General features: G+C 42.8%; 1 protein-coding gene and 1 pseudogene across 1 annotated transcript; both read right to left on the reverse strand.

Moving 5' to 3' along the window:
• Positions 1-10,450: 10,450 nt before the first annotated feature.
• LOC147462494 (uncharacterized) lies at positions 10,451-11,077 on the reverse strand. The gene has a single exon (XM_086493693.1). The coding sequence runs from the start codon at positions 11,060-11,062 to the stop codon at positions 10,451-10,453; it is 612 nt and encodes a 203-aa protein (XP_086349819.1). The 5' UTR covers positions 11,063-11,077.
• A 5,661-nt stretch (positions 11,078-16,738) lies between these two features.
• LOC147462495 (uncharacterized) lies at positions 16,739-18,279 on the reverse strand (annotated as a pseudogene).
• Positions 18,280-23,807: the final 5,528 nt, after the last annotated feature.

Below are 23,807 nucleotides of genomic sequence, written 5' to 3' on the forward strand. Positions count from 1 at the left end.
GATTGGTCATGACAGATTTGTAAGAAGGCATTAGTGCAACAAGCACCCCCTTCCCCCTTCTCTCTCTTTCTTACATATATATATTTATGTTTGCTTGATCATTAACGATACACTTCAAAGCCGCCCGAGCACCATCTTTCTCTCTCTCTCTCTCTCTCTCTCTCTCTCTCTCGTGTCTTAGTGTGTGAGAGTGTTCCATTGGTGTTAGGGTTAGTGTAAATTCCTTGCTTGTTTGTGGGTTGCTCTAACGATTCTCCTCTTTTGCGTCCTAGTTCGCTCTTAAACTAGGTGGTGCCCCTTGTGTAGTTGGGATTTGGCTGGGGGTGTGTTGTTTTGGTTTGTGTTGTGTTGTGCCCCAACCCCAGCCCCATTGAGCAGCACGGGAGCCTTGAAAGGTGTCTAGAGGTTGCTCTTCTTGTTGCCCGCCCTGGACCGCTTCACCAGGTTCCCTTGACTTATGGAGGAATGCAAAGTCCACGTCTTGTCCAAGCGACACTCAAAGTGATAACATTAGTTAAAATGAGTACCTACAACTATGTCAAAGTGGTTCTCTATTGCAACAAATGATATTTGGTTTGAAGGTCAAGCAATTAGGTTCAAAATGCACATAATGAAATATTTTCTACCCACAAGAAAAGAAAGTTAAATATTCTATCATACTAAATTGGAGAAGGTAATGTCCAAGAAGCATATGACTATATCTAAATTCTCATTAAAACATACATGCATACATTAACTTCTAACCCAATTCAAGAATACATGCAGTTAGATTCCATAGTTTTCCTTTCAAAGTTTTTTAATTTTTTAAAGCTCTTTTACATGAAGGATGTAAGGATAAAATGCTTCAAGCAAACATTTGTGCCCATAAAAGAGATCTCTCTCACACATTTGATGTCCATTAAGTCTCCATTCCACACTTGAAAGTTTTATTTTGACATCATAACATCAATTTCTCCTAGTTAAAATATGAAACCTTGAGATGGACTAACATAAAATTATTCAAGAAACCAAAATTAATTTTTATTGACTATATGATCTAACATAGATCCCGATCGAATAGAAAACAAGTCCCCAAAAATAGGGTGCACTCTAACAATACATTGGAGTCTTCTTACAATAGGTTACACTCTAGTATCACATTAAAGTCCCCTTAGAGTTGGGTGAGTCTTCATGAAAGTGTTCATCAAATTGACACATTTTTAGTCTAGAATAAATTAAAGATTAAATGATTATAGAGATATTGAAAGATACTCATTATTACAAAAACGATGGAGACATCTTGTGGACACACAATAGATCATTGTCAATCAATGCTTTTGTATTGATAAATACAGACCAAGGACATAATTTGTCTCAGAATCATAGTACTGATTTACAAGGGTGTTGTAGGTATACTCTCTCTTGTCTCTTAATACAACCATCCTACCAACCATGGCATCCTTGTTTCTTGCAATAAGCGTTGAAGCTGCCCAGATGTTTGCCTCCACATCTTTGGAAATGTAAGATATGTCCCTAGCATGCTCCACATCACCCTAATTGAGTGTCATAAAAAATAGTGTATTATTTTCATCCAAATCCTCAAACATCTTCCAAATATGACTCAATTTTTTGTGATAAACCCTTTTAAATCCTAGCATGATGTTTAGATTTTGGCAATTCTTGTTACTTAAGCATCTTGAACTTAGTATAATGCTTAGGGAAGAATTTTTGTATGATGTGTTGCACTCTTATTAAGCTATAGAAACTCCATATCTATAACTCAAAGCATTCACTACAAAAATCCAAAAAAAATCTCTGCGCCTGCTCACACCACATAATAACCTTCATCTTTATCTTCCACAAATTGCATGCGTTGAGCCCAAGTTGGCATAGAATCTCCATGTTTTTTGTTTATTGTCTTGAGAAGCGATCTCTCTAGATCCAAGATAAGTACTCTCTTGATGTGATGACATCAAGTGCTAGGTGATAAGGAGGTGGTTGATGCCTTGGACAAGGCCTTGGATGAGGTTTTCTGGGTAGTTCAATGTTTCCTTCAAATCATCTGTGCAAATAGACAATCCATTTTCCTATAATGACTCTAAAATTGAAAAACAATAACATCTAATGTCAATGAAACAAAGACATGAGTTTTACATTGTCTATCCTATGGTAATATTAGATGGCAAAATACATCTACACCATACTTATTGTTGTAAAGAAATTCAAATTGAAAATCAAACTTTTTTATGCTACACTCTCTCTTAGTCTCAATATCATAAAGTTCAACTAAACCTAAGTTAAATAGTAAGTACTACTTGTCAAAGGTATTCTTAGAGTACATAAGTTCTTAACCAATGCTACAGAGTGGGTTCTTAGGTCTCAAATCTACCACTTTTCCAGTATAAGATCCATTTGGATATGAAAAAAAAAACTCATAACACTTGTGTAAGTCGTCAAATAAATTTTCAATCTTGATTACTACAACACATGGTTTTGACTAATTATGTCCACTCAATACTAGCATATATAAGATCCATGGACCTATTCTCAATTATAGAATGGAAATTTAGTCTAAAGATCCCCAATTGATCTAAGCTAGATTTGCTAAACATGATGGACAAAACATCAACCACTATCTATGTTAGAGCCTATGTGGGTAAATGAGCTATGGGTTTCAAGGTCCACCACTTTTCTGCAAACTCATCATATATTTTAGCATGTGGAATTTTGTTTGAAGGACCATTGCTTTCCCATGGTGTACCATGGAGAGAAGCAAGGTGCACAAATTACCCATGTTAGGCTTACTTTTATCATTAAGAGAATCAATGACCATGACTTGTCCAAGCTAGGCATAAGCTATTTATACAATGCCACCGCATGTGCAACCCAAGTGGTGAACCTCCTCCTAGTTTGCATGCATAGATTGGATAATTTGTAGAATTTTCTTCTCTCCATGTGTCAATAATGGAGCCTTACTTAGATAAATGATGTACATTGAAATTGAACCTCCTATGCTAAAATATATCATAAGTTGGAAAAGTGATAGGAAAATACACCATCCATTCAGTAAATAGCATAGGTGTTAGACTTAGTATATCAAATGGCTGACCTTATAGATTGTACAAGTCGTGGACCTTGATCTTTTATATGATTCAATCGAGCTTAACATGTACAATTGGTGGCCCTTTCTTCTCTTCAATATCCATTAGAACCTAGCTTGACAAGTGCTAGATTTGAAATCAAAATCTTCATGATACAAGATAGAGTGGATTAGTGGAAAAGTAATGGACCTTGTAGAGTGGTTTCTTCTAACCATTTAGGATATTCATGGATTCTCATTCTCTCTATGTTTCAACGAAGCATTTCTTGGATAGGTGGTGGACTTTCTCCTATCAATGATTCAATGGAAACAAGACTCAATAATTTGTAGACCTTTCTCCTCTCTATGATCAATGGAGACAAGATTCAATAAGTGGGGGACCTTGGATATTAGTCACCTAGCCATTCTATTCGAGATGATAGTTTGGAAAAGTGGTGGAGGAACTTGTAGTCATTAATAGTAAAAAGATTGGGGAAGTGGTGGACTTTACTCTCTAAGTGTTTTAAGGAAGCATAGCCTGAAAAAATGGTGGATCTTACTCCTCTTCAAGCTTGGAGAAGTTGTGAACTTTACTCTCTATGTGTTTTAAGGAAGCATATATTGGACAAGTGGTGGACCTTTCTTCTCTTCAAGCATCATTGGAGTAGGGTTTGGGCAAGTGGTGATCTTGAAAATCAAATCTCCATTTTACAACAAAATAAAGGTTTGACATGTGGTGGAGCTTAAGACCAAATCTACCATGCTAACAAAGATGATAGACTGAGCCTATGACGGTACCTTGCATCCATGATATATGGCTATTTTTGTTTCAATGATGTTTCTATTCAACAAATGGTGAGCCTCATATATACCATTTAAAATATATCATAGGTTTTACAAGTGGTGGATCTTGTGTTGATTCTCCATGCCCAACTTAGACAAGAGAGATACCTTGTTTATCCTTATTTTTCAATGGAGCTAAAGTTGGACAAGTGATATACCTTGATTCTTGTAATGCTTTCATAGATCTAATTAAGATTGTGAAAGTGGTGGATATTTTAAAACTTTTTGATGCATAACTAATGTTTAATGGGAATTGTCTCTCTTGATTCTTGAAACTTTAGGGATTTCAAGTAAAAAACATGATAGATCTTGTAAGGCCCATGCTACAACATAGTATAGGTTGAACAAGTGGGGACCTTAAATTTCTTTGTCATACCTTGAATTATTTAGTGATATACCTTGTTTTTCTTCATGATTCAATTGGATTAAGTACCTTGCTTCCTTTCATACTTCAATAGGACTTCAATGGATCTAAGATTGATTGGTGGACCTTTTACTTGTTTCCCTTGGCACAAAAATTGGTTGTTCTTTCTAAAGTACAACACAATCAGCTTACATGTTGAGTTCAGTGTTTGATTTTTTTCCCCAAAAACATGGAAAACCTACATATGAGAAATAATAGAGATAAATTGACCCAATTTGAAGGTTTTTGCATTAAATTACACTAATTTTCTCAATATTTGTATGTGGGATGGCATAGAGATGTGAGAAAGGACAGAGGCAGATTTCCCTGATCATTGAGTGCTGGTTTGCTTGTAGAGTTCTTGTTTTTGCTTGTTAAGGTTCACATCTTGAGATTGACGATCTCAAAAAGTCTTCGTGCCCCATCCGAGTATTGACATTATGTAAGTTCCCGATAGCTATGCTACAAAAATCTGTCGTGGTGACCCGCTAAGATTGGCGCCGCTACCGGGAATATGATCCTTAGATGGTGACTGACCTAGTGCGTATTTAGAGTGTTCTTTTTTAAGATTTGTCTCTCCATTCCATTTGGACTTTAGCAGTGAAGCAGCTAGACACGGGGTTTGGTGCTTGCTAGAGTCTAGAAACCGGAGGACTTGCTAGATCTATTCTTGAGAAGTAAAGAGGGGGGTGAGTGAGATAGCCAAAAGCATTCCATTCTTCGATTTTCTCTATGCTTTCAGAGTGCTGTTTCATTTTGTATTTTAACTTTATTTTGTATCGTTTGTTTGTTTTTATTTCATGTTTCATTTTAGTACTGAGGAGCAGGGTAAGTAGAAACTACCACCATCAAATTTGGGCTAAAAGATTGAGGGAAAAAAGGGTGAAAACCATATTTTGGCCGAAATGAACATAACTTTGAAATTATGAAAATTTTATGGTAGAGACCTCAAAAGTGATCCAAATTCAAAAATTTGTGGATCAAGGGCATCAACATACTCTCTAGAAGCAATCTGGAAAGTTTGGCCAGAATTTGTGGAGGAACATGGATCGAGATCCATGTAACTCAAAGACCAATTTTGCAAAAAGGTGACCAGTTATTATAGTGAGCATGAGTGGGACATTGCTCTCATCAAATTTGCCTGAAAGAAAAACTCAAAAATCACATCAGAATTGACTGTTAGGGCAAAAACAATAAAACAGGCATTGTAGACACAAGATTTGGGATTTTTCAACTTTTTGGGATCCAAATTCAAAAAGGGGTGAAATTTGGCTTCTACAGGTCATAGAGAACCTGCAAAAACAAATTCATGAAAAAATGATGTCAAACATGGATCGTGATCCATGTACCTTTTGACATTTGGGGCTGATACTTGACAAGTATATCCCTTCTAACTAGTGGAACAACTTTGCTAAAAGGAACCATGTCAAAAAATTGAAAATAGTTGGTCAAAATAGCCAGATACAGAAACTTGTCAAAAACCGCAAAGCAAACAGAATAACTCACTTTTGAATGGGGAAAAATTATCCAAATCTAAAAAGAAGTGGTGGAATAGACTATTGACACTGCAAGTAATCATCAAGCCAAATTTGGTGTTCAGATGTGATGGAACATGGATCGCGATCCATGTATCTCATAAAAATTTCTGGCTGACATTTGGGCAGCAGGTAGCTGAGACATAGACAAATAACTCTCCCAAAAGAACTATATGCAAAAAAATTGAAAAAAGTGGTCAAAAGAGCCAAAATTAGAACATTTTCAAAACTGCCACAACAGACTGTAAAAGTCATTTTTGGTAGTTTTGAGTAGGCTACAAACATCATAGTCTATTAACTCACCAAAGATCAAGTCCAAAAGTGGTGGAACATGGATCACGATCCATGTACCCCTGAGAAATTTTTGGATAGAAACTTCTCCATCTTGTAGTAGCAGAGACAATTGTGAACAAAAGTCCCGAAAGAATTTTTGTCAAAAAAGTTCAAAAAGTGGGCGAAAAGAGCCAAAAGCAGTTCAAGGTGAAAACACTAAAACAAACTTGTGAATTGACTTTTGCTTGACCTAAAGTGATCCAAATCATAGAAAAACCATATAGCAGGGATCAGTGGACCAAGGGCAAACTATGAGTCAAGTTTCATTACCATCTAACACAGAGGTACATGGATCACGATCCATGTTCCTATGTCATAGACGGATGCTAAACTTGCACCATAGCTAGATCCTATCACAGGGAGTCTAGTAGTATTTTCAAAACTGAATTTGGATATCAAAAACCAAATCAAAAGCCCAGAACTGCCAAGTACTTTGACACAGTGATATAACTGACCTAACTTCCAATCCAAAGGTCCATTTTCAAATTTTTTGATACCATAGGACCTACTAATCATGTTGAATCTGATGGTACCAAGAGAAATCAATTTGGGCTCCAAACATGGATCGCAATCCATGTACCCATAGTGACATCTTGACCTAGAACTTTCCAGATCAATGGAGCATACACAAGGAAAAATATCCCCAAGCCTAGTTGTAAAACAATTTGAGCAAAATTAAATCAAAAGAAAGCGAAATTGGTGATAGATAGAAAACCGCATTTCAGACGTAATATTGGCCATTTGAACTGTCAAAACAAGTCCAAATCCAAGAAGATTTGAGATTTAGCTTGTGGACATAGAGTGCAACAGGCTGCCAAAGGGTCAAGTCCAGATGTGGTTGAACATGGATCATGATCCATGTACCTCAACCTTAATATTTCATGAAAATTGGTATAGAGCTTGCATATGACCTTGTCTACACACAGTCAAAATTTGGAATTTTGTTTTGACAGAGAAACATGGATCGCGATCCATGTTCCTCACCATAGTGAGGGTATCTGACTTGGTGATCTTGTAAACATACTTGAGGACATCCCAAAACTCAAGTTTGAGTTAAAAATACCTTCAGGAGGCCAAGATACAAGCCAACATTCTTGTGTTCTGGTCCTGAGACTATCTTGAGTGCTATTTCAAGTGCAATTCACTAAAATTGCTCTAACTTTTCATAGACAACTCCAAATTGAGTCAGGTATAGCTCCATCTCCCTTTCCAATTCCTTCTTCTCCCCTACATAGCTTTGGTCCCTTGCCCTATTCCAAGGGTACAAGCATAATAAATTTTTATTGCAAATTTCCCCCCTACCCCCCCTCTCTCCCTTTCCTCCATAAATTTTGGTCAAAGTCCCCATCTCTTTGTACCCCATTAAAACTACACTGTTTAAGCCTCCCTTTTTCCCTCCTTTTTCTACCCCATTAAGTAGATAATTCTGTCCTATTGAAGAGGCCTCCTCCTCTTTAAACTCTGTACTTACTACCTTGGGAACCCCTCCACCGTTTGTTGGATACCTATTTAAACCCTCCTACACCTCTTGTTTGGGTTACACCACTGAAGAGCTAATTGCGAAACCCATTTGGTGTAAACCTCATCTGCAAAGTTCTCCATTTCCCTCTCCTTTCTACACCTTGGCTCTCCCTCTCTCTCACCTCTTCCTTTCAAATTGGCAATATGTTCTTTTTCACTCGCTAAGTTTGTGGTTAGTCTCCTAGGCTATCAATTTTTTTTTCTAGGTTTCCTAAGTCACAAATTCTTGACTTTTGAGAGACCTTACCAGGGGCCAAAAGGAATAAGTTTCACTAAGCCAAAGTGGCCTTGTAAGAGACTATCTTGAGAGTTTTAAGTGATCCTTGACCATGACTATGCGTCCAGCACCAGGGTTCTCTACTCCACTCAAAGACATGAAAAATGCAACAAATACTACAATGCCGACGATAGGGGGATTAGGAGAATACCTAGAGGAGAGGCATCCTCTGATCAACAAACCAACTGTGAGATTCATCAAAGCCAATGAATCCATGAAGGTGCTTACAGATTATGCTTATGAGGGCTTGTATAGGTTCACAAATCAAGATCCCTATATCTTCTACAAGTGTGTAGTACCCAATGCTAGAGAGTTGACCACCCATAAGAACCTCTATGCATTCACGTATATAGATGCCCATAAAGTTCAAGTTTTGATGGTAGATAAGTATGGTGGTGAGTACAAATTTAGTGATTCAATTGACCTAGAGAGATATACATACAAGGGTACTCCGATCTCTAATTACTTTCAGCCAAAAACGATGCCAGAGTACACATCAAAGAGGATTTTATCAGGATTCTTTCCAAAACGAGACAAGAGCACGAGAGACATTTTTCCAAGAGACCATGAATTGGTTAGATTGGTGACGGGACCACAACGATTAAGACCATATCAAGTGACCCAATGTGTCAAGACAAAATGCGATGGGTCAGAGGATCCATATGCTCATGTCTCTCTCTTCAAACAAGTTTTGAGAGCTGAAAAGATTGCGGATTTCCATACTCAGTGTGAGGGATTTGGGTTGACATTAGAAGGAACGGCTTTGATATTGGAAAGGGGGAAATGGGAATAACACCCGACACACTCTACACTGTCTCTCTATAGCCCATGGAATATCTCGCACCCCTAACCATACAGAATCACATACACTGATACACAATCTGCAAACGTCAATTGCACACACTCACCTTTGAACAACACTGGCTGCACACACTCACACATAATCACCTCAGCACAACAAGCCCATCAAAACACCATCAAATCTTGACACCAATTGACACATACACTCACACAGGAAGGCGACACATGCCTCAACTGCTATCAAAATCCGTCCACACAATCTCCCTTCTCTCTCTCTCTCTCTCTCTCTCTCTCTCTCTCTCTCTCTCTCTCTCTCTCTCTGTGCACACTCATAGCCTATCCAGAGCCATAGCTACCATGGATGCTACGTATGAGACAAGACGAACAAACGAGAGGATTGGTGGAAAATCCAACACAAAAGATAACCAACCAGACCATAAGTCCACTTATGCATAGCAAAAACAACAACCTCGGTACAATGATGGCTAATGTCCTCTAAGTGCTTTTCAAAGTTATCGTTGGTGGCCACTTGTTCTCATTCATAGGCAACCCCTATTATTGCATTTCCGGATGACCCCTTCTACATGTTGCTCTCCCTTCTCTGCATACAAACGGCCTCATCCTTTGTAGACAGCCTCTACAGTTCCTTTAGCCGTGCCCTCCACCCTTTGGCTTGCTCCAAGTTACCCCGTTGGCGACTCCAAACCCTTCAAGGGATTCTCCCAACAATTGGAGGCCTGCTTCATTTAGCATGAACCCTTTTTTTTAGCGCTACTGGATGCTCACCTTTTCTCATACCTGCTCTCGGCAACCTTGTTTTCCACAGCAGCCGCCCCCCTTTCTTGACATGATGGCTCCCTTTTGCAGTAGCCCTTCTTGATTCTTTCCATGAACTCGACCTACGCCTCTTCAAGCTTCTGCAGGAGTCGCACTTGCAATCCACGAGCCCCCTCAACAGCCCTACAACGCTGTTTTTTTGTACTCTACTCTGCTCACGGCCTCCAACACAGGTCGTGTCCCACCCTTGACGTGGTACTCCTGCCCCTTGGCTCCTCAAAAAAATTGTGCAGTCCACAGAGTCCCTACCGGTCCTTGGCGACCTCCCCCCATCCCCTGCATGGCGCCACCACCTGTATAACGGGTTGTCGCCCCTTCAGCCAGTTGGACCCGCTTGCCCTTCATGCAGCTCGTTTCCCTCTTCTTTCCACTCTCGGCCACTCGCTATCTGCAGTGGCGTCAACTGCTCGTTTTTTTTTTCCTGTTCATTTCAAGTTTTGCTTTAAAAAAAGCCTTGCTTAGTTCCGCTTCACACGTCGAGAAAACGCCAGGTAAAGTTGCTCCATCGATTTGAATAATGATTCCATTGAGAAGGCCATATGGCCACAGATCAACAAAGCCCGCTCCACAAAGTAAAAATGGTTCCCAGATGAGGAGATCTTCGCCTGCAGGAGTTGTGATGATCGACATGACCATCGACCACCTTGTTCTCCCATAATTCCCCATTGGTCAAGTGCCTTCTGGTATAAAAAAAGTGTTTAGTTCAGCAAAATGGAACATTCATATTGCATACATAACATGTCACCTCCATGTGTTGATAAGCTTGAAGCTGATCAACCAGTAGAGCTCAAAATCCACAACTTGACCTACAAAATGCCGGATCTGGCATACACACCATAGTCTCACTTGTTCCAATCTGCACCTATCAAATGCATCATCACTCTCCCATCAACCTGCACACCTCCATGTACCTTCTGTTGACACTTCCATGGGTTGAAGAATTCTAGGTGCACCATCAATGCCCAACCCCTCGTTGAGCCATGATCTATCACCTTGTTCTCTGGTACGGTGACATCATCCACACCTTCTGGAATGCACTGCCGCTCTTCAATACAATTGGTAGGGCAAGGTTGCCCAACCCCTTGGCTAGCTTCTTCCTGTATAGCTTCGACCATCGCTTTGTCAACATCTTCAAACTTTTCCTGGGAGCTTTGATCCATAGTTTCATTTGATTCTTCATGCATACATGCTTCGACCAAGACCGCATCCTTGCTAGCTGGGCTAACAGACTCTCGTATAGCAGCACACCAAATTGGAGGTACAAACTGAAACGAATGACCAGAATGGCTTACCAATGGCAAAGTAGCTACCTCTTTGACGCTTGAACTCCCCTTTGGCTTCATGGCATGATGCAACTCCATTGCCGAGCTATATCCATAGTCTGCCGGCTTCAACAAACCCATCTCCAGCTTCTTCTTTGCTTTCTTGATCTTTGCCTTTGCCAAGAAAACCATTTTCTCATAGTCCTCTGCACCACCTCACTCGACCTTCTCTTTGATTTGCGGATGCAAGCAGGCTAGAAATTGCTCTCGCTTGAAATGGTCTCCATTTCGCACACATGTAACAACAGCTAGTTTCTCCCAAATAGACTCAAATTTATCCAAAAACAAAGCAAAATCTTCACTCACATCCTGCTTTAGCTTGCTCAATTGCTCACCCAAGTCCGATGGAGAAACCCGCTTCTGAAAAGCTTCAACAAAGTGTTTGCAAATCTCGCTCAGCGAGATTGACGATCTGCAACCCTCAATCCTTCAAACCAGGCTTTGGCTCGTCCTTGTAGAACCAATGGTAGGGCCTTCAATTTGGCTTCATGTCCAAAAATTCTCAACTTTCAACAGGTATAGCTCCATATCGGAAAACCAATCCGCAGCCTCTTCCTTCTCCAGCAAGGACCAAGTCAATATCATGCATCATCTTCAGGCTTTAAAACTTCACCGAGGAGCAATTAGTAGATCCTCCGTGGGGGAACCACTGATGGAAAGGGGAAAATGGGAATAACACCCGGCACACTCTACACTGTCTCTCTATAGCCCATGGAATATCCCGCACCCCTAACCATACAGAATCAATGATACACCGATACACAATCTGCAAACGTCAATTGCACACACTCGCCTTTGAACAACACTGGCTGGACACACTCACACATAATCACCTCAGCACAACAAGCCCATCAAAACACCATCAAATCTCAACACCAATTGATACATACACTCACACAGAAAGGCGACACATGCCTCAATTGTTATCAAAATCCGTCCACACAATCTCCCTTCTCTCTCTCTCTCTCTCTCTCTCTCTCTCTCTCTCTCTCTCTCTGCACACTCACAGCCTATCTAGAGCCACAACTACCATGGATGCTACGCAAGAGACAAGACGAACAGACGAGAGGATTGGTGGAAAATCCAGCACAAAAGATAACCAACCAGACCATAAGTCCACTTATGCATAGCAAAAACAACAACCTCGGTACAATGATGGCTAATGTCCTCTACGTGCTTTTTAAAGTTATCCTTGGCGGCCACTTCTTCTCATTCATAGGCAACCCCTATTATTACATTGCCGGATGACCCCTTCTACATGCCACTCTCCCTTCTCTGCATACAAAAGGCCTCATCCTTTGTAGCCGACCTCTACAGTTCCTTCAGCGGTGCCCTCCACCCTTTGGCTTGCTCCAAGTTGCCCCGTTCGCAACTCCAAACCCTTCAAGGGATTTCCCAACAACGGGAGGCCTGCTTCATATAGCATGACCCCCTTTTTTTTAGCGCTACTGGATGCTCACCTTTTCTCAGACCTGCTCTCGGCAACCTTGTTTTCCACAGCAGCCGCCCCCGTTTCTTGCCATGACGGCTCCCTTCTGCAGTAACCCATCTTGATTCTTCCCATGAACTCGACCCAGGCCTCTTCAAGCTTCTGCGAGAGTCGCACTTGCAATCCACAAGACCCCTCAACAGCCCTGCAGCGCTGTTTTTTTGTACTCTACTCTGATCACGGCCTCCAACACAGGTCGTGCCCCACCCTCGTGGTATGCCTGCGCAGCCCTTAGCTCCTCAAAAAGACTGTGCAGTCCCCTGAGTCCCTACCGGTCCTTGGCGACCTCCCCCCATCCCCTGCATGACGCCACCACCTGTATAACGGGCTGCCGCCTCTTCAGCCAGTTGGCCCCCCTTGCCCTTCATGCAGCTAGTTTCCCTCTTCTTTCCACTCTCGGCCACCCGCTATCTGCAGGGGCGTCAACTGCTCAATTTTTTTTTTCCTGTTCATTTTGAGTTTTGCTTTAAAAAAAGCCTTCCTTAGTTCCGCTTCACACGTCAAGAAAACGCCATGTAAAGTTGCTCCATCGATTTGAATAATGATTCCATTGAGAAGGCCATATGGACACAGATCAACAAAGCCCGCTCCACAAAGTAAAAATGGTTCCCAGATGAGGAGATCTTCGCCTGCAGGAGTTGTGACGATCGACATGACCGTTGACCACCTTGTGCTCCCATAATTCCCCATTGGTCAAGTGCCTTTTGCTATAAAAAAAGCCTTTAGTTCTGCAAAATGGAGCATTCATATTGCATACATAACATGTCACCTCCTTGTGTTGATAAGCTTGAAGCTCATCAACCGCTAGAGCTCAAAATCCACAACTTGACCTGCAAAGTGCTGGATCTGGCATACACACACCATAGTCGGAGTTGTTCTAATCTGCACCTATCAAATGCATCATCACTCTCCCATCAACCTGCACACCTCCATGTACCTGCTGTTGACACTTTCGTGGGTCGACGAATTCTAGGTGCACCAACGTGGTGTCAACCACTAAATAGAGATGATTTTCTAAACATAGCACAACTCTTACAAGAGTTTATAGAGGAGTTCGCGAAAAGGGGGATCGAGCGCAACACAGTGTCACAGATCTTCACTTTCAAACAAAAAAAGGACAAAAGAGTGAAGGAAGCTCTGCTTCTCTTCAAACAATACATCAAGAGGTGTCCTGTGAGAGAGCTGCCAAAAGATGAGAGGCTATCAGTTCTCTTCATAGAGGGCTTGAGGAATGAAACTCTAAAAAACGACCTACATTTGAAGGGATGCACGACATTTGAGCAAGTCACTAGAGAAGCTCTATATCTAGTTGACAATTGCAACGTCTACAGAGAGGTGAGTGAAGATATAGATAACACAACCAGTAGTGCCTCTTCTCCAAAGAGCGAACCCACCACAAAGCAAGATGTTGAAAATCCTACGATACCCAGCTTTGAACCAAGTAGTCGAGGGGGTGATTAGAAGAATAAACCAAGGCTACAAATAGAACGTGAGTGTAAGACAACCTCAATTGAGGAGATGCAATACTTGTGAGGGAATCATCCCACTCCATGGTGTAGCACTCAACCAAAGCCACAATGTGTGCTAGGGCAACAACCACTTATTCTAAATGAACGGTAGAGTAGTAGTCAACTACACTCAGCCAACACATGTGCCACAACCTACAAGAAAGTAGTACTCCATGGATGGAAATACGCTCATGTAGATAGCCAATCAGGAGTATGGTTTAAAGAACATTTTTACCAGGCAAGAAAAACTATTAGCTGGATCACCAATTCTGAAACAAGAAGGTCCATGCTATGAATGTGGAGGTCATCATTGGGGAAGAGGTTGTCCAAACAAGGGTCCACAAATAGGATTATTTGTATTCTGTGAACGTTGGAACGGGGGAAATGGGAAAACACCCAGCACACTCAGTAAATACCTCTCTATAGCCCAGTGATTCCATAGCACCCCTATCCCCTAGCAAACACACACCTCTATACACAATCTGCAAACCCAGCCAGCCCTGACAGCATGTATCCAATGGCAAATCAAATCATTGCATCTTCTAGCTATAACCTCTTCAAACACCATATATGCATCTCAATACCGACAAGGACATAATTCCGTGCGAAACCTTTAGCATGCACAACACTCACATATATACAATCCCGAATTTGAGCGCACGCCTTTATCCACTAGCAAACACAAGTTGGCCTACAAGCTTGCATCCTCATGGCATATTCCATACCCACTGAAAGAGATTTCACATAGTACATACAAATGTAAGCATAGGAGAAACAAGGAACAAAAAGCACGCCCATAAACAACCAAGACTATGGAGATCACGTCACTCGATAAACTTGGAATGAATGTGTACAATGGTGGCTTTACATCAAAAACATCCTTTACTGTAGCATCTGGCCAATCCTTTACATGCACTGGAGCTCCTCTTTACCACACTCTGACACTCTTCAATTACTCTCGGGCAGCTTGCAAGTGTTGCCTTTTGTAAACAGCAAGTATGCATGCCTTGAGATGACCCCTACTCTTCTCCCATGCACTCGACACTCCTTGCTTTTTCCTATGGACACAACAAACTTCCCAAGCTCACAATCTGGCTCTGATCTGAGTTGCTACAGTCTCCCGGGCATCTCCTCTACAACTGGCGGCCCTGCAACTCGGCTCCAACTTTGTTTTGCATGCATGCCTCAGAACTCTCCCGTTGACCCTCAGGCCCGCACTCATTTGCAGCTCCTTCCTCTGAAGTCTGGCTTTGTAGCTCCTCTAACCTGCAGCTGATCTCGGCCCTGCTTGCCTCAAAGCAGCCCTGAGCTCTTTGCTGGCATCTCCTTCATTTCATGCCCTGGCAGCCCTGCACATATATGGTTAGATTTTTCTACCCCTATACCGCGTGCAGGTCCCTCCCCTTGTGCTCTTGACGGCTCTCCTCACTCATGCCATCCACTGGCCATCCGGCACCTTTTGCTGCATATAGCGCAGCCAACTACCCAATGGGCTGCAGCCCTTCAACCTGCAGGTCACGGAACCTCCTCCCCCCCAGCCACACACAAACCTGTCACCCTCTCCTCCAATGACGCCACCTCTGCGGTGCCACCCTCCTTTGTCTACTACTGCATATGGCATCCCGCCATGCTCAACTTCTAAACCCCCCTATAATCCTCGAGCCTGCTGCACTCTTTGGCGGATCTCCCTCTCAGCCTTCTTTCCCTCGCCACACCCCTGACGGCCTTCCTGTGGCTCCCGGCCCCCGTCACTTGCTGTACGTGCCGTGAGCCCCTGGCCGCCTTTTTCCTGGTCACGACCCTCCCTCTGTAATGCTGGCTGCTCCCTTATCTCCGCGCTCGGGGACTGCGCTCTACAAATGGCACTCTTTCCCTACATGCCGACCACCCTTCTCACCACCTCACCCTCACTGCAACTGGCAACCTCTTGGCCAGCGTCGACCTCCTAATGCATGGCTCCAAGTGGCACCACTTTCCTCCTGTGCTGCTCATTTTCTGTTGCATGCCTTTTTTTTTATAAACAAAAGTCCTTTTTAAAATTTTTTTTTTTTAACGTCTCTAATTGGGTAGCATTCCCGCCAGCAAAGCAAGTGGTGACCGTGTAGTAGTGTTTAGCTCCACATACCTTAGCACAAGAACTCATGCTCCTAGGTCAAGGCCATCATGGCCGCAAAAAAGCATAAGCGGCTACACATAGACAACTTCGGGTGCCACGCCGTTACGATTTCGGCTATTAGAGATCCAAAAAACCATGCGTTGACCTGCAAAGTGTCACATATAGCATACATATCTCAATGGAACTGGCTCAAATGTGCATCTGGTACCCGCCGAAGCATTGCTGGCATTTTACATGGTTCGACACACCTTGGGCGCACCATCATTGACCACCCCCTCGTTGAGCATTGATGCTCAACCATAGCATTATTTAGGTATCAAAAAACTGCATAAGAAGTGAGAGCATGATTGCATAATAAGAAGCTATATGTAGTATGTACAACTATATAGATAGATAGAGAGAGATTTTATCAACTGTAGAATCCCTCGGATCAAATGGAAAGCCATAGGCTCTCTCAAGTGTGATGCAAACTCCACCAGGATCAAATACATGGCATTGAACAGAGCCAATTGTCTCTAGTACATGCATAATCAGTCATTTTTTTGCACCTGTAAACCCAAAAACAAACCTCTCATGCAGTTTGGCATAACATAGATCTTCAACAACCTGTATCCATATGCATGCTTCATACACTGAATGAACATGTACACCAACCTGCGAAGCATCTGCACCATACATCATTATTTTCTCACCTGCTAGAGAGCTCTCCATAGCATAATCTTCTCCCAAAAAACTTTGCAATCGGTACACAGTTGCCTGCAAAGAAACCTTCAACAACATGTCCGTCAACAACATGGCACAAACCTTTGGAAACCTATCTTCCAATGTGCTTCTTCTTGGAGAACCAAGCCTACCTGCTTCTCAAGCATACCCTCTATTGTAGGTCCTTCAAATGACATACACTCCATACCTGACTCACCATGCAAGTCTTCATTTGCCATAGACTTTGATACTTCATCTTCAACCACTTCATGCGAGAGCAAATTGGATTGCTTGACCACCATTGCCTGCTCTTCAAGGACTTATTCTATGGCTACATCATCTGCTAAGCGAGTAAGAAATCCATGATCTATTACCTCGTTCTCTGGTATGTTGATGTCATCCACACCTTTTGGAATGCATTGTCGCTCTTCAACCCAATCGGTAGGGCAAGATTGTCCAACCCCCTGGCTAGCTTCCACTTGCATAGCTGGGACCATCGCTTTGCCAACATCTTCAAGCTTGTCCGGTGAGCTTTTCATATTTTCATTTGCTTCTTCATGCATACATATTTCGGCTAGGACCGCATCCTTGTTAGCGGAGCTAACAGACTCTTGTACAGCAACATACCAAATCGGAGGCACAAATTGAAATGAATGACCAAAATGGCTTACCAATGGCAAAGCAGCTACCTCTTTGACGCTTGAACTTTGTTTTGGCACATGATGAAGCTTCGTTGTCGAGCTACACCCATAGTCTTCCGGCTTCAACAAACCCATCTCCAGCTTCTTCTTTGCTTTCTGCTCTTTACCTTCACCAAGAAAACCATTTGCGCATAGTCCTCTGCATCACCACACTTGACCTTATCCTTGATTCGTGGATGCAAGTAGGCTAGAAACTGCTCTCGCTTGAAATGATCTCCATTTCTTGCACATGTAATAGCAGCTAGTCTTTCCCAAATATACTCAAATTTATCCAAAAATAAAGCCAAATCTTCACTTACATCCTCCTTCAGCTTACCCAATTGTTCACCCAAGCTTCAACAAACCGTTTGTGAATCTTGCTCAACGACTGACGATCTGCAACCTTCAATCCTTCAAACCAGGCTTTGGCTCGTCCTTGCAGAACCAATGGTAGTGCCTTCAATTTGGCTTCATCTCCACAAATTCTCCTCTATAATAGGTATAGCTCCAGATCAGAAAACCAATCTTCAGCCTCTTCTTCTCCAGCAAGCACCAACTCGATATCATGCATCATCTTCAAGCTTTAAATCTTAAACCGAGGAGCAATCAGTAGATCCTCTGTGGGGGCACCACTGATGGAAAGGGGGAAATGGGAAAACACCCAGCACACTCAGTAAATACCTCTCTATAGACCAGTGATTCCACATCACACCTATCCCCTAGCAAACACACACCTCGATACACAATCTGCAAATGACTATTTCCCTTTCCCAAACCCAACCAACCCTGATAGCATGTATCCAATGGCAACGCAAATCATTGTATCTTCTATCTACAATCTCTTCAAACACCATATCTGCCCATATATGCATCTCAATACCGACAAGGACATAATTTCGTGCGAAACCTTTAGCATGCACAACACTCACATATATACAATCCCGAATTTGAGCACACGCCTTTATCCACTAGCAACCACAAGTTGGCCTACAAGCTTGCATCCTCATGGCATATTCCATACCCACGGATAGAGATTTCACATAGTTCATACAAATGTAAGCATAGGAGAAAAAAGGAACAAAAAGCACGCCCATAAACAACCAAGACTATGGAGATCATGTCACTCGATAAACTTGGAATGAATGTGTACAATGGTGGCTTTACATCAAAAACATCCTTTACTGTAGCATCTGGCCAATCCTTTACATGCACTGGAGCTCCTTTTTACCACACTCTGACACTCTTCAATTACTCTCGGGAAGCTTGCAAGTGTTGCCTTTTGTAAACAGTAGGTATGCACGCCTTGAGATGACCCCTACTCTTCTCCCATGCACTCGACACTTCTTGTTTTTTCCTATGGCGCCACAACAAACTTCCCAAGCTCACGGCCTGGCTCTGATCTGAGTTGCTACAGTCTCCCAGGCATCTCCTCTACAACTGGCGGCCCTGCAACTCGACTCCAACTTTGTTTTGCATGCATGCCTCAGAACTCTCCCATTAACCCTCAGGCCCACGATCATTTGCAGCTCCTTCCTCTGAAGTCGGCCTTTGTACCTCCTCTAACCTGCAGCTGATCTCGGCCCTGCTTACCTCAGAGCGGCCGTGAGCTCCTTGCTGGCATCTCCTTCATTTCATGCCCTGGCGGCCTTGCACATGGTTAGCTTCTTCTACCCCTATACCGCGTGCAGGTCCCCCCCCCCCCCCCCCCCCCCCCCCCCCCCCGGTGCTCTTGATGGCTCTCCTCACTCACGCCATCCACTGGCTATCCGGCACCTTTTACTGCATATAGCACAGCCAACCACCAAATGGGCTGCAGACCTTCAACTTGTAGGTCGCGGCACCTCCTCCCCCTAGCCACACACAAACTTGTCCGCCTCTCCTCCAATTATGATGTCACCTCTGTAGTGCCGCCCTCCTTTGCCTACTACTGTATATGGCATCCCTCCATGCTCACCTTCTAAACCCCCCTATAATCCTCGAGCCTGTTGCACTCTTTGGCGGCTCTCCCTCTCAGCCTTCTTCCCCTCGCCACACCCCTGGCGGCCTTCCTGTGTCTCCCAGCCCCCGTCACTTGCTGTCCCGTGGGGCCCTGGCCGCCTTTTTCCTGGTCACGACCCCCCTCTGTAACGCTGGCTACTCCCTTATCTCCGTGCTCGGGGGCTGCTCTCTCCAGATGGCACTCTTTCCCTGCTTGCCGACCACCCTTATCACCATCTCGCCCTCACTGCAAACTGGCAACCTCTTGGCCAGCGTCGACCTCCTCATGCATGGCCTCACGTGACGCCATTTTCCTCCTGCGCTGCTCATTTTCTGTTGCATGCCTTTTTTAAAAATAAGTCCTTGTTAAATAAATAAATAAAAATTAACGTCTCCAATTGGGTAGCATTCCTGCGAGCTTTGCTCGCGGTGGCCGTGTAGTCGTGCTTAGCTCCGCATACCTTAGCACAAGAACTCATGCTCCTGGCCAAGGCCATCATGGCCGCAAAACAACATAAACGGCTACACATAGACGAGTTTGGGTGCCAAGATCTTCCTTGATTAAAGCGACGACCACCACGACGATCACAATATTTGATCCCGGTGAACTTGTCCACCGAATTGGCACCCATGCCGTTAAGCTTTCAGCTATTAGAGCTCCAAAAAACCATGTGTTGACCTGCGAAGTGTCACATATAGCATACATATCTCAATGGCACTGGCTCAAATTTGCATCTGGTACCCACCGAAGCATTCTCCAATCGCTCTGCCTGATGTCATGCACTTGATGCTAGCATTTTCCATGGTTCGACACACCTTGGGTGCACCAACGTTGTGGAAGAGACCATCGACGCCAACACCGTGCTAAAAATCTAGACTACAGGGAAAATCAACAATGAATGTTGTAGGGGTGATGCCTTCTTCAAGCGGATCTGACGTAGAGCGTGCAATTCCTTTAAAGGTGATGACTCGACCTCAAGCTCAAGAAGCTTTCAAATAAAAATTGAGAACATATTGACGAGGACAGGAAGAAAATTGTGGAAAGCCACAAGGGACAAAATGAAAGCAAATGAGAAGTTGCTTTGGAAACTAAATTGAATCAAACAAGAGAACAACTTAGACAAGAGTAAGAAAGGAACAAAACCGCAAAGGGACCTAAAGAGTCAAGGACTAATTCGTGAGGTTCAATCTCGGTCAGCAAAGTCTTTGAATCTTTAGATGCAATTTTGAAGGCCTATGAAGCTAGGCTAAAACCCAACTAAACCCAAGAGGATAGATGGATAACATATCCTCATCCAGGGTATGAAAAAGAGAGGTTGCAAATGTGCAAGGAGATCATCTAGGCGGCACAAGCTCTTATGGGACCACATGTTTCAAATGCTCCAAAAATGAAGGTGTTAATCTGCAAAAAAATCCAAGAATTGGAAAGTCATGGTATTGTAAGCAGAGAGGAAGAGCCATGTAACAATTAATGGCCTAATAACTTATGTGTAGCGGAAATTAGCATGAACATAGTGGGCATTCCATTAGAATAGATTCCTAATAAGAATTACAAGAGTGCAGCTTGGGTGGAGAGAGCAACTAAAAGCATAACACCTAGTTAGATAGCATCAACAATACTTTCAAAAGAGAGAGAAATTAAGCTATTGACAACAGTTGAGGACCGGATTTTGATGGAGCCGGTCCCCCCTCCAAAAGGCTTTGTATTATGGTTTCTCCCATCAAGAGAGACATTGTACAATACAATTCTTTGTGTTCCTTCAACACTAGCTAGTGCAATGAAGATGGAAGCTTCATGCACTAAGCAAAACACTTAATCAAACACAACTTGAATTATCCCCGTTCTCAGACCCAAGACCTCACACACCTTCGAAGATGGTGAGAGCTAGCAGGGTATGAGAGGAAGAAGGAGTATCTTACGAGAAAGATGCACATCTCCTCACATAATCACTCATATTAGCATAGCTTAGCTTAGTAATTAGCTTGGTAGAGAAGATGAGCATGCATTGAAGCTTGGCTCTTGGTTGGATTTGCATCCACATGCCAAGAGAGTGTTGATGTAGGCTTCTATCTCACAAGCTTGGAGTAGGTGATGAGCTCTCCATTAAAGCTTGGGAGGAAATAGAGTATTCTTTCTTCACACATGGTCAAGCGTGAGTGTGTGTGTGATAATGCCTTGCAAAAATCAGCCCCCTCTCTCTCTTGGGCGAGCCCTCTTGCTAATTGCTCTTGCTGAAGCCTCATTGGCCCTCCCCAAGTCAAGCCAATTACAATTAAGCAGCATAAGTGATAGCCTTCTGACATGTGTCCCCCTTTCCCATTTTGTGAGAGCTTTAGGTAATTAAATAATTAAACTAAACTCTCATTGGACCCCTTTGCCTCCTGGCCAATAGGAATCAGGCAAGCCATGGGGCTCTTGAATGCTCATTGGACCCCTTGGGAGACTGCCCAATAGTCTTCTAGGAGACTTAATTCTCATTGGTTTCTTTTATTAAATGTTTTTAAATTAATTAAACTAGATTTACTCTAGCTTAATTCTCATTGGTCCACTTCAAGGGTCATCCAATAGAAATTGGGCACACCTTGTGGGCATCTGGCCTAGGGAGCTAACATGTGTCCCTCATTCCCTTTTTGTAAAGGGAGCCTATGTGTGTGTGTGTGGCTTTCTCTCTCATCCCCTACCTTTAGGGCTCGCCCCCTCCCATGTAGGGATGTGCAAAGACTTTTAGGGCACACAAAAAGCATCCAATTTTCCCTAGGGTTGACCTTTGGACACAACCTTTAAATTTTGGAACCTTAGCATTTTGGAAGTCTTAATGGGCTGAACCTTAGGGTCTTTTTAGCCCATTGTTGCACATGGCTCTTTTGCAGATGGCCCCCCCTTTGGATCCCTATTTTCCCTCCTTTGGATCCCTACTGTGGCCGGTCTGCTAGCTTAACCAATATTCTAGCTTTTTCTCCCCTGGTACCTCCCCACATTAAATGATCAGTTTAATATGAGAAAATCATTTAGGAGAATTAGATATTGATTATTATGACAAGCCAAAAGTTGAGACACCTTTAGATACAAGGGAAGTAGCCAATACCACAGATAGGGTAGACTCACAAGCAGTGATGCCTTTTCCATAGGTAGAAGAACCATGGCCACAATCCTTATGGGAATCGATTAGACCAGAAAGATGGTAGTGCAACTTTATAGTCATCACCTATTCCTGAGATAAACATTGATCACAATTTTTTCCCAGGGGATATAATATCTCTATATGGGGATGCCGAGTCTGTTGCATCTGAAGAGAGTAAACCATGCTCTCTACAGACTTTGCCATCTTTCATAGGAGAACTCAAAACAAAATCGAAGGTTAAAATGGTACCTTCTCAGTGGAAAGCCACACAAAAAATGATGGATACCAATAGCTTGCATGAATTGATGTCTTCTTCTATACAATGCACACTTTATCTCTCAAAGCTACTAAAAATTCGAGCGCACCTATGGGGCCAAATGGGCAAAAACCTGGAAAACATGGGGTTGAAAATACCTTCACATGACCAACTTGCGGACAAAAACAAGGATGACACCTTGCCTAAGAAACCACAGACAAAGCCAGTACCAGTAAATAAGGTGGGTGACTACTGTGAAGGAGAAGAAGAAAATACCACCTTACCACTTGAATACAAATGAGTAAAGATGGTTGCTATATTAGATAGTGGGGTAGAAATTTCCATTGCAACCAAAGAAAGATGGAAAAAATGGGGAAAGCCTGCTCTTACAAAAACTTGAATGAAGTTGCAATTAGCAGATGGATACGTAGAGAGACCAATAGGAATATTAGAACAAATCATTGTATCCTTATGTGGCATAGAGTATGAGCACACCTTTGCCGTAAAGAATTTTGATAAGAGTAGCAACTTTGATATCATATTGGGCAGATCATTCATGCGTTAGCTTAAAATGGTACAAGACTGGGGCTATGACTATATAGACTTGAGACACAAAGATGTCACTAGAAAAATTAGTGTCAAAGATCATAGTTATAGAGATGTAGAGCGAACCCCATGGGAAGAATTATACTCCACAATTGAAGAGGAAAAGGAGGTACCTGCTTGGTTGGAAAGCAAAGCGCATACTTGGATGTGTGGGGCATCCGGATGGGGGAGTCTTAGAAAAGAAGATTGCATCCTAGAACGTTCAGTAGAAGATGAAGATTACATTAAGGAACCATTCCTAGAGGAGTTATTTGAACCCTTTGGATGGAATCAAATACTGGCAACCCTTGATGTTTGTGTAACTAAGGCAACCAACACCAAAGTTTGCAATGTAGATGGCTTTGACATAACTCCCTTATTTACCATAAAGGTGTTGAAGGAAGTTAATGAGGTTTATGAGTGTGAAAGCAGAAAAGGTGAG

The sequence above is a fragment of the Adiantum capillus-veneris genome, chromosome 2 (genome assembly GCF_014529385.1).
Source record: "Adiantum capillus-veneris isolate H3 chromosome 2, ASM1452938v2, whole genome shotgun sequence".
Lineage (NCBI taxonomy): Eukaryota > Viridiplantae > Streptophyta > Polypodiopsida > Polypodiales > Pteridaceae > Adiantum > Adiantum capillus-veneris.

Coding starts and splice junctions, on each gene's coding strand:
- LOC147462494 (XM_086493693.1), bottom strand. CDS start 11,062: ATGGTTTTCTTGGCAAAGGCAAAGATCAAGAAAGCAAAGAAGAAGCTG.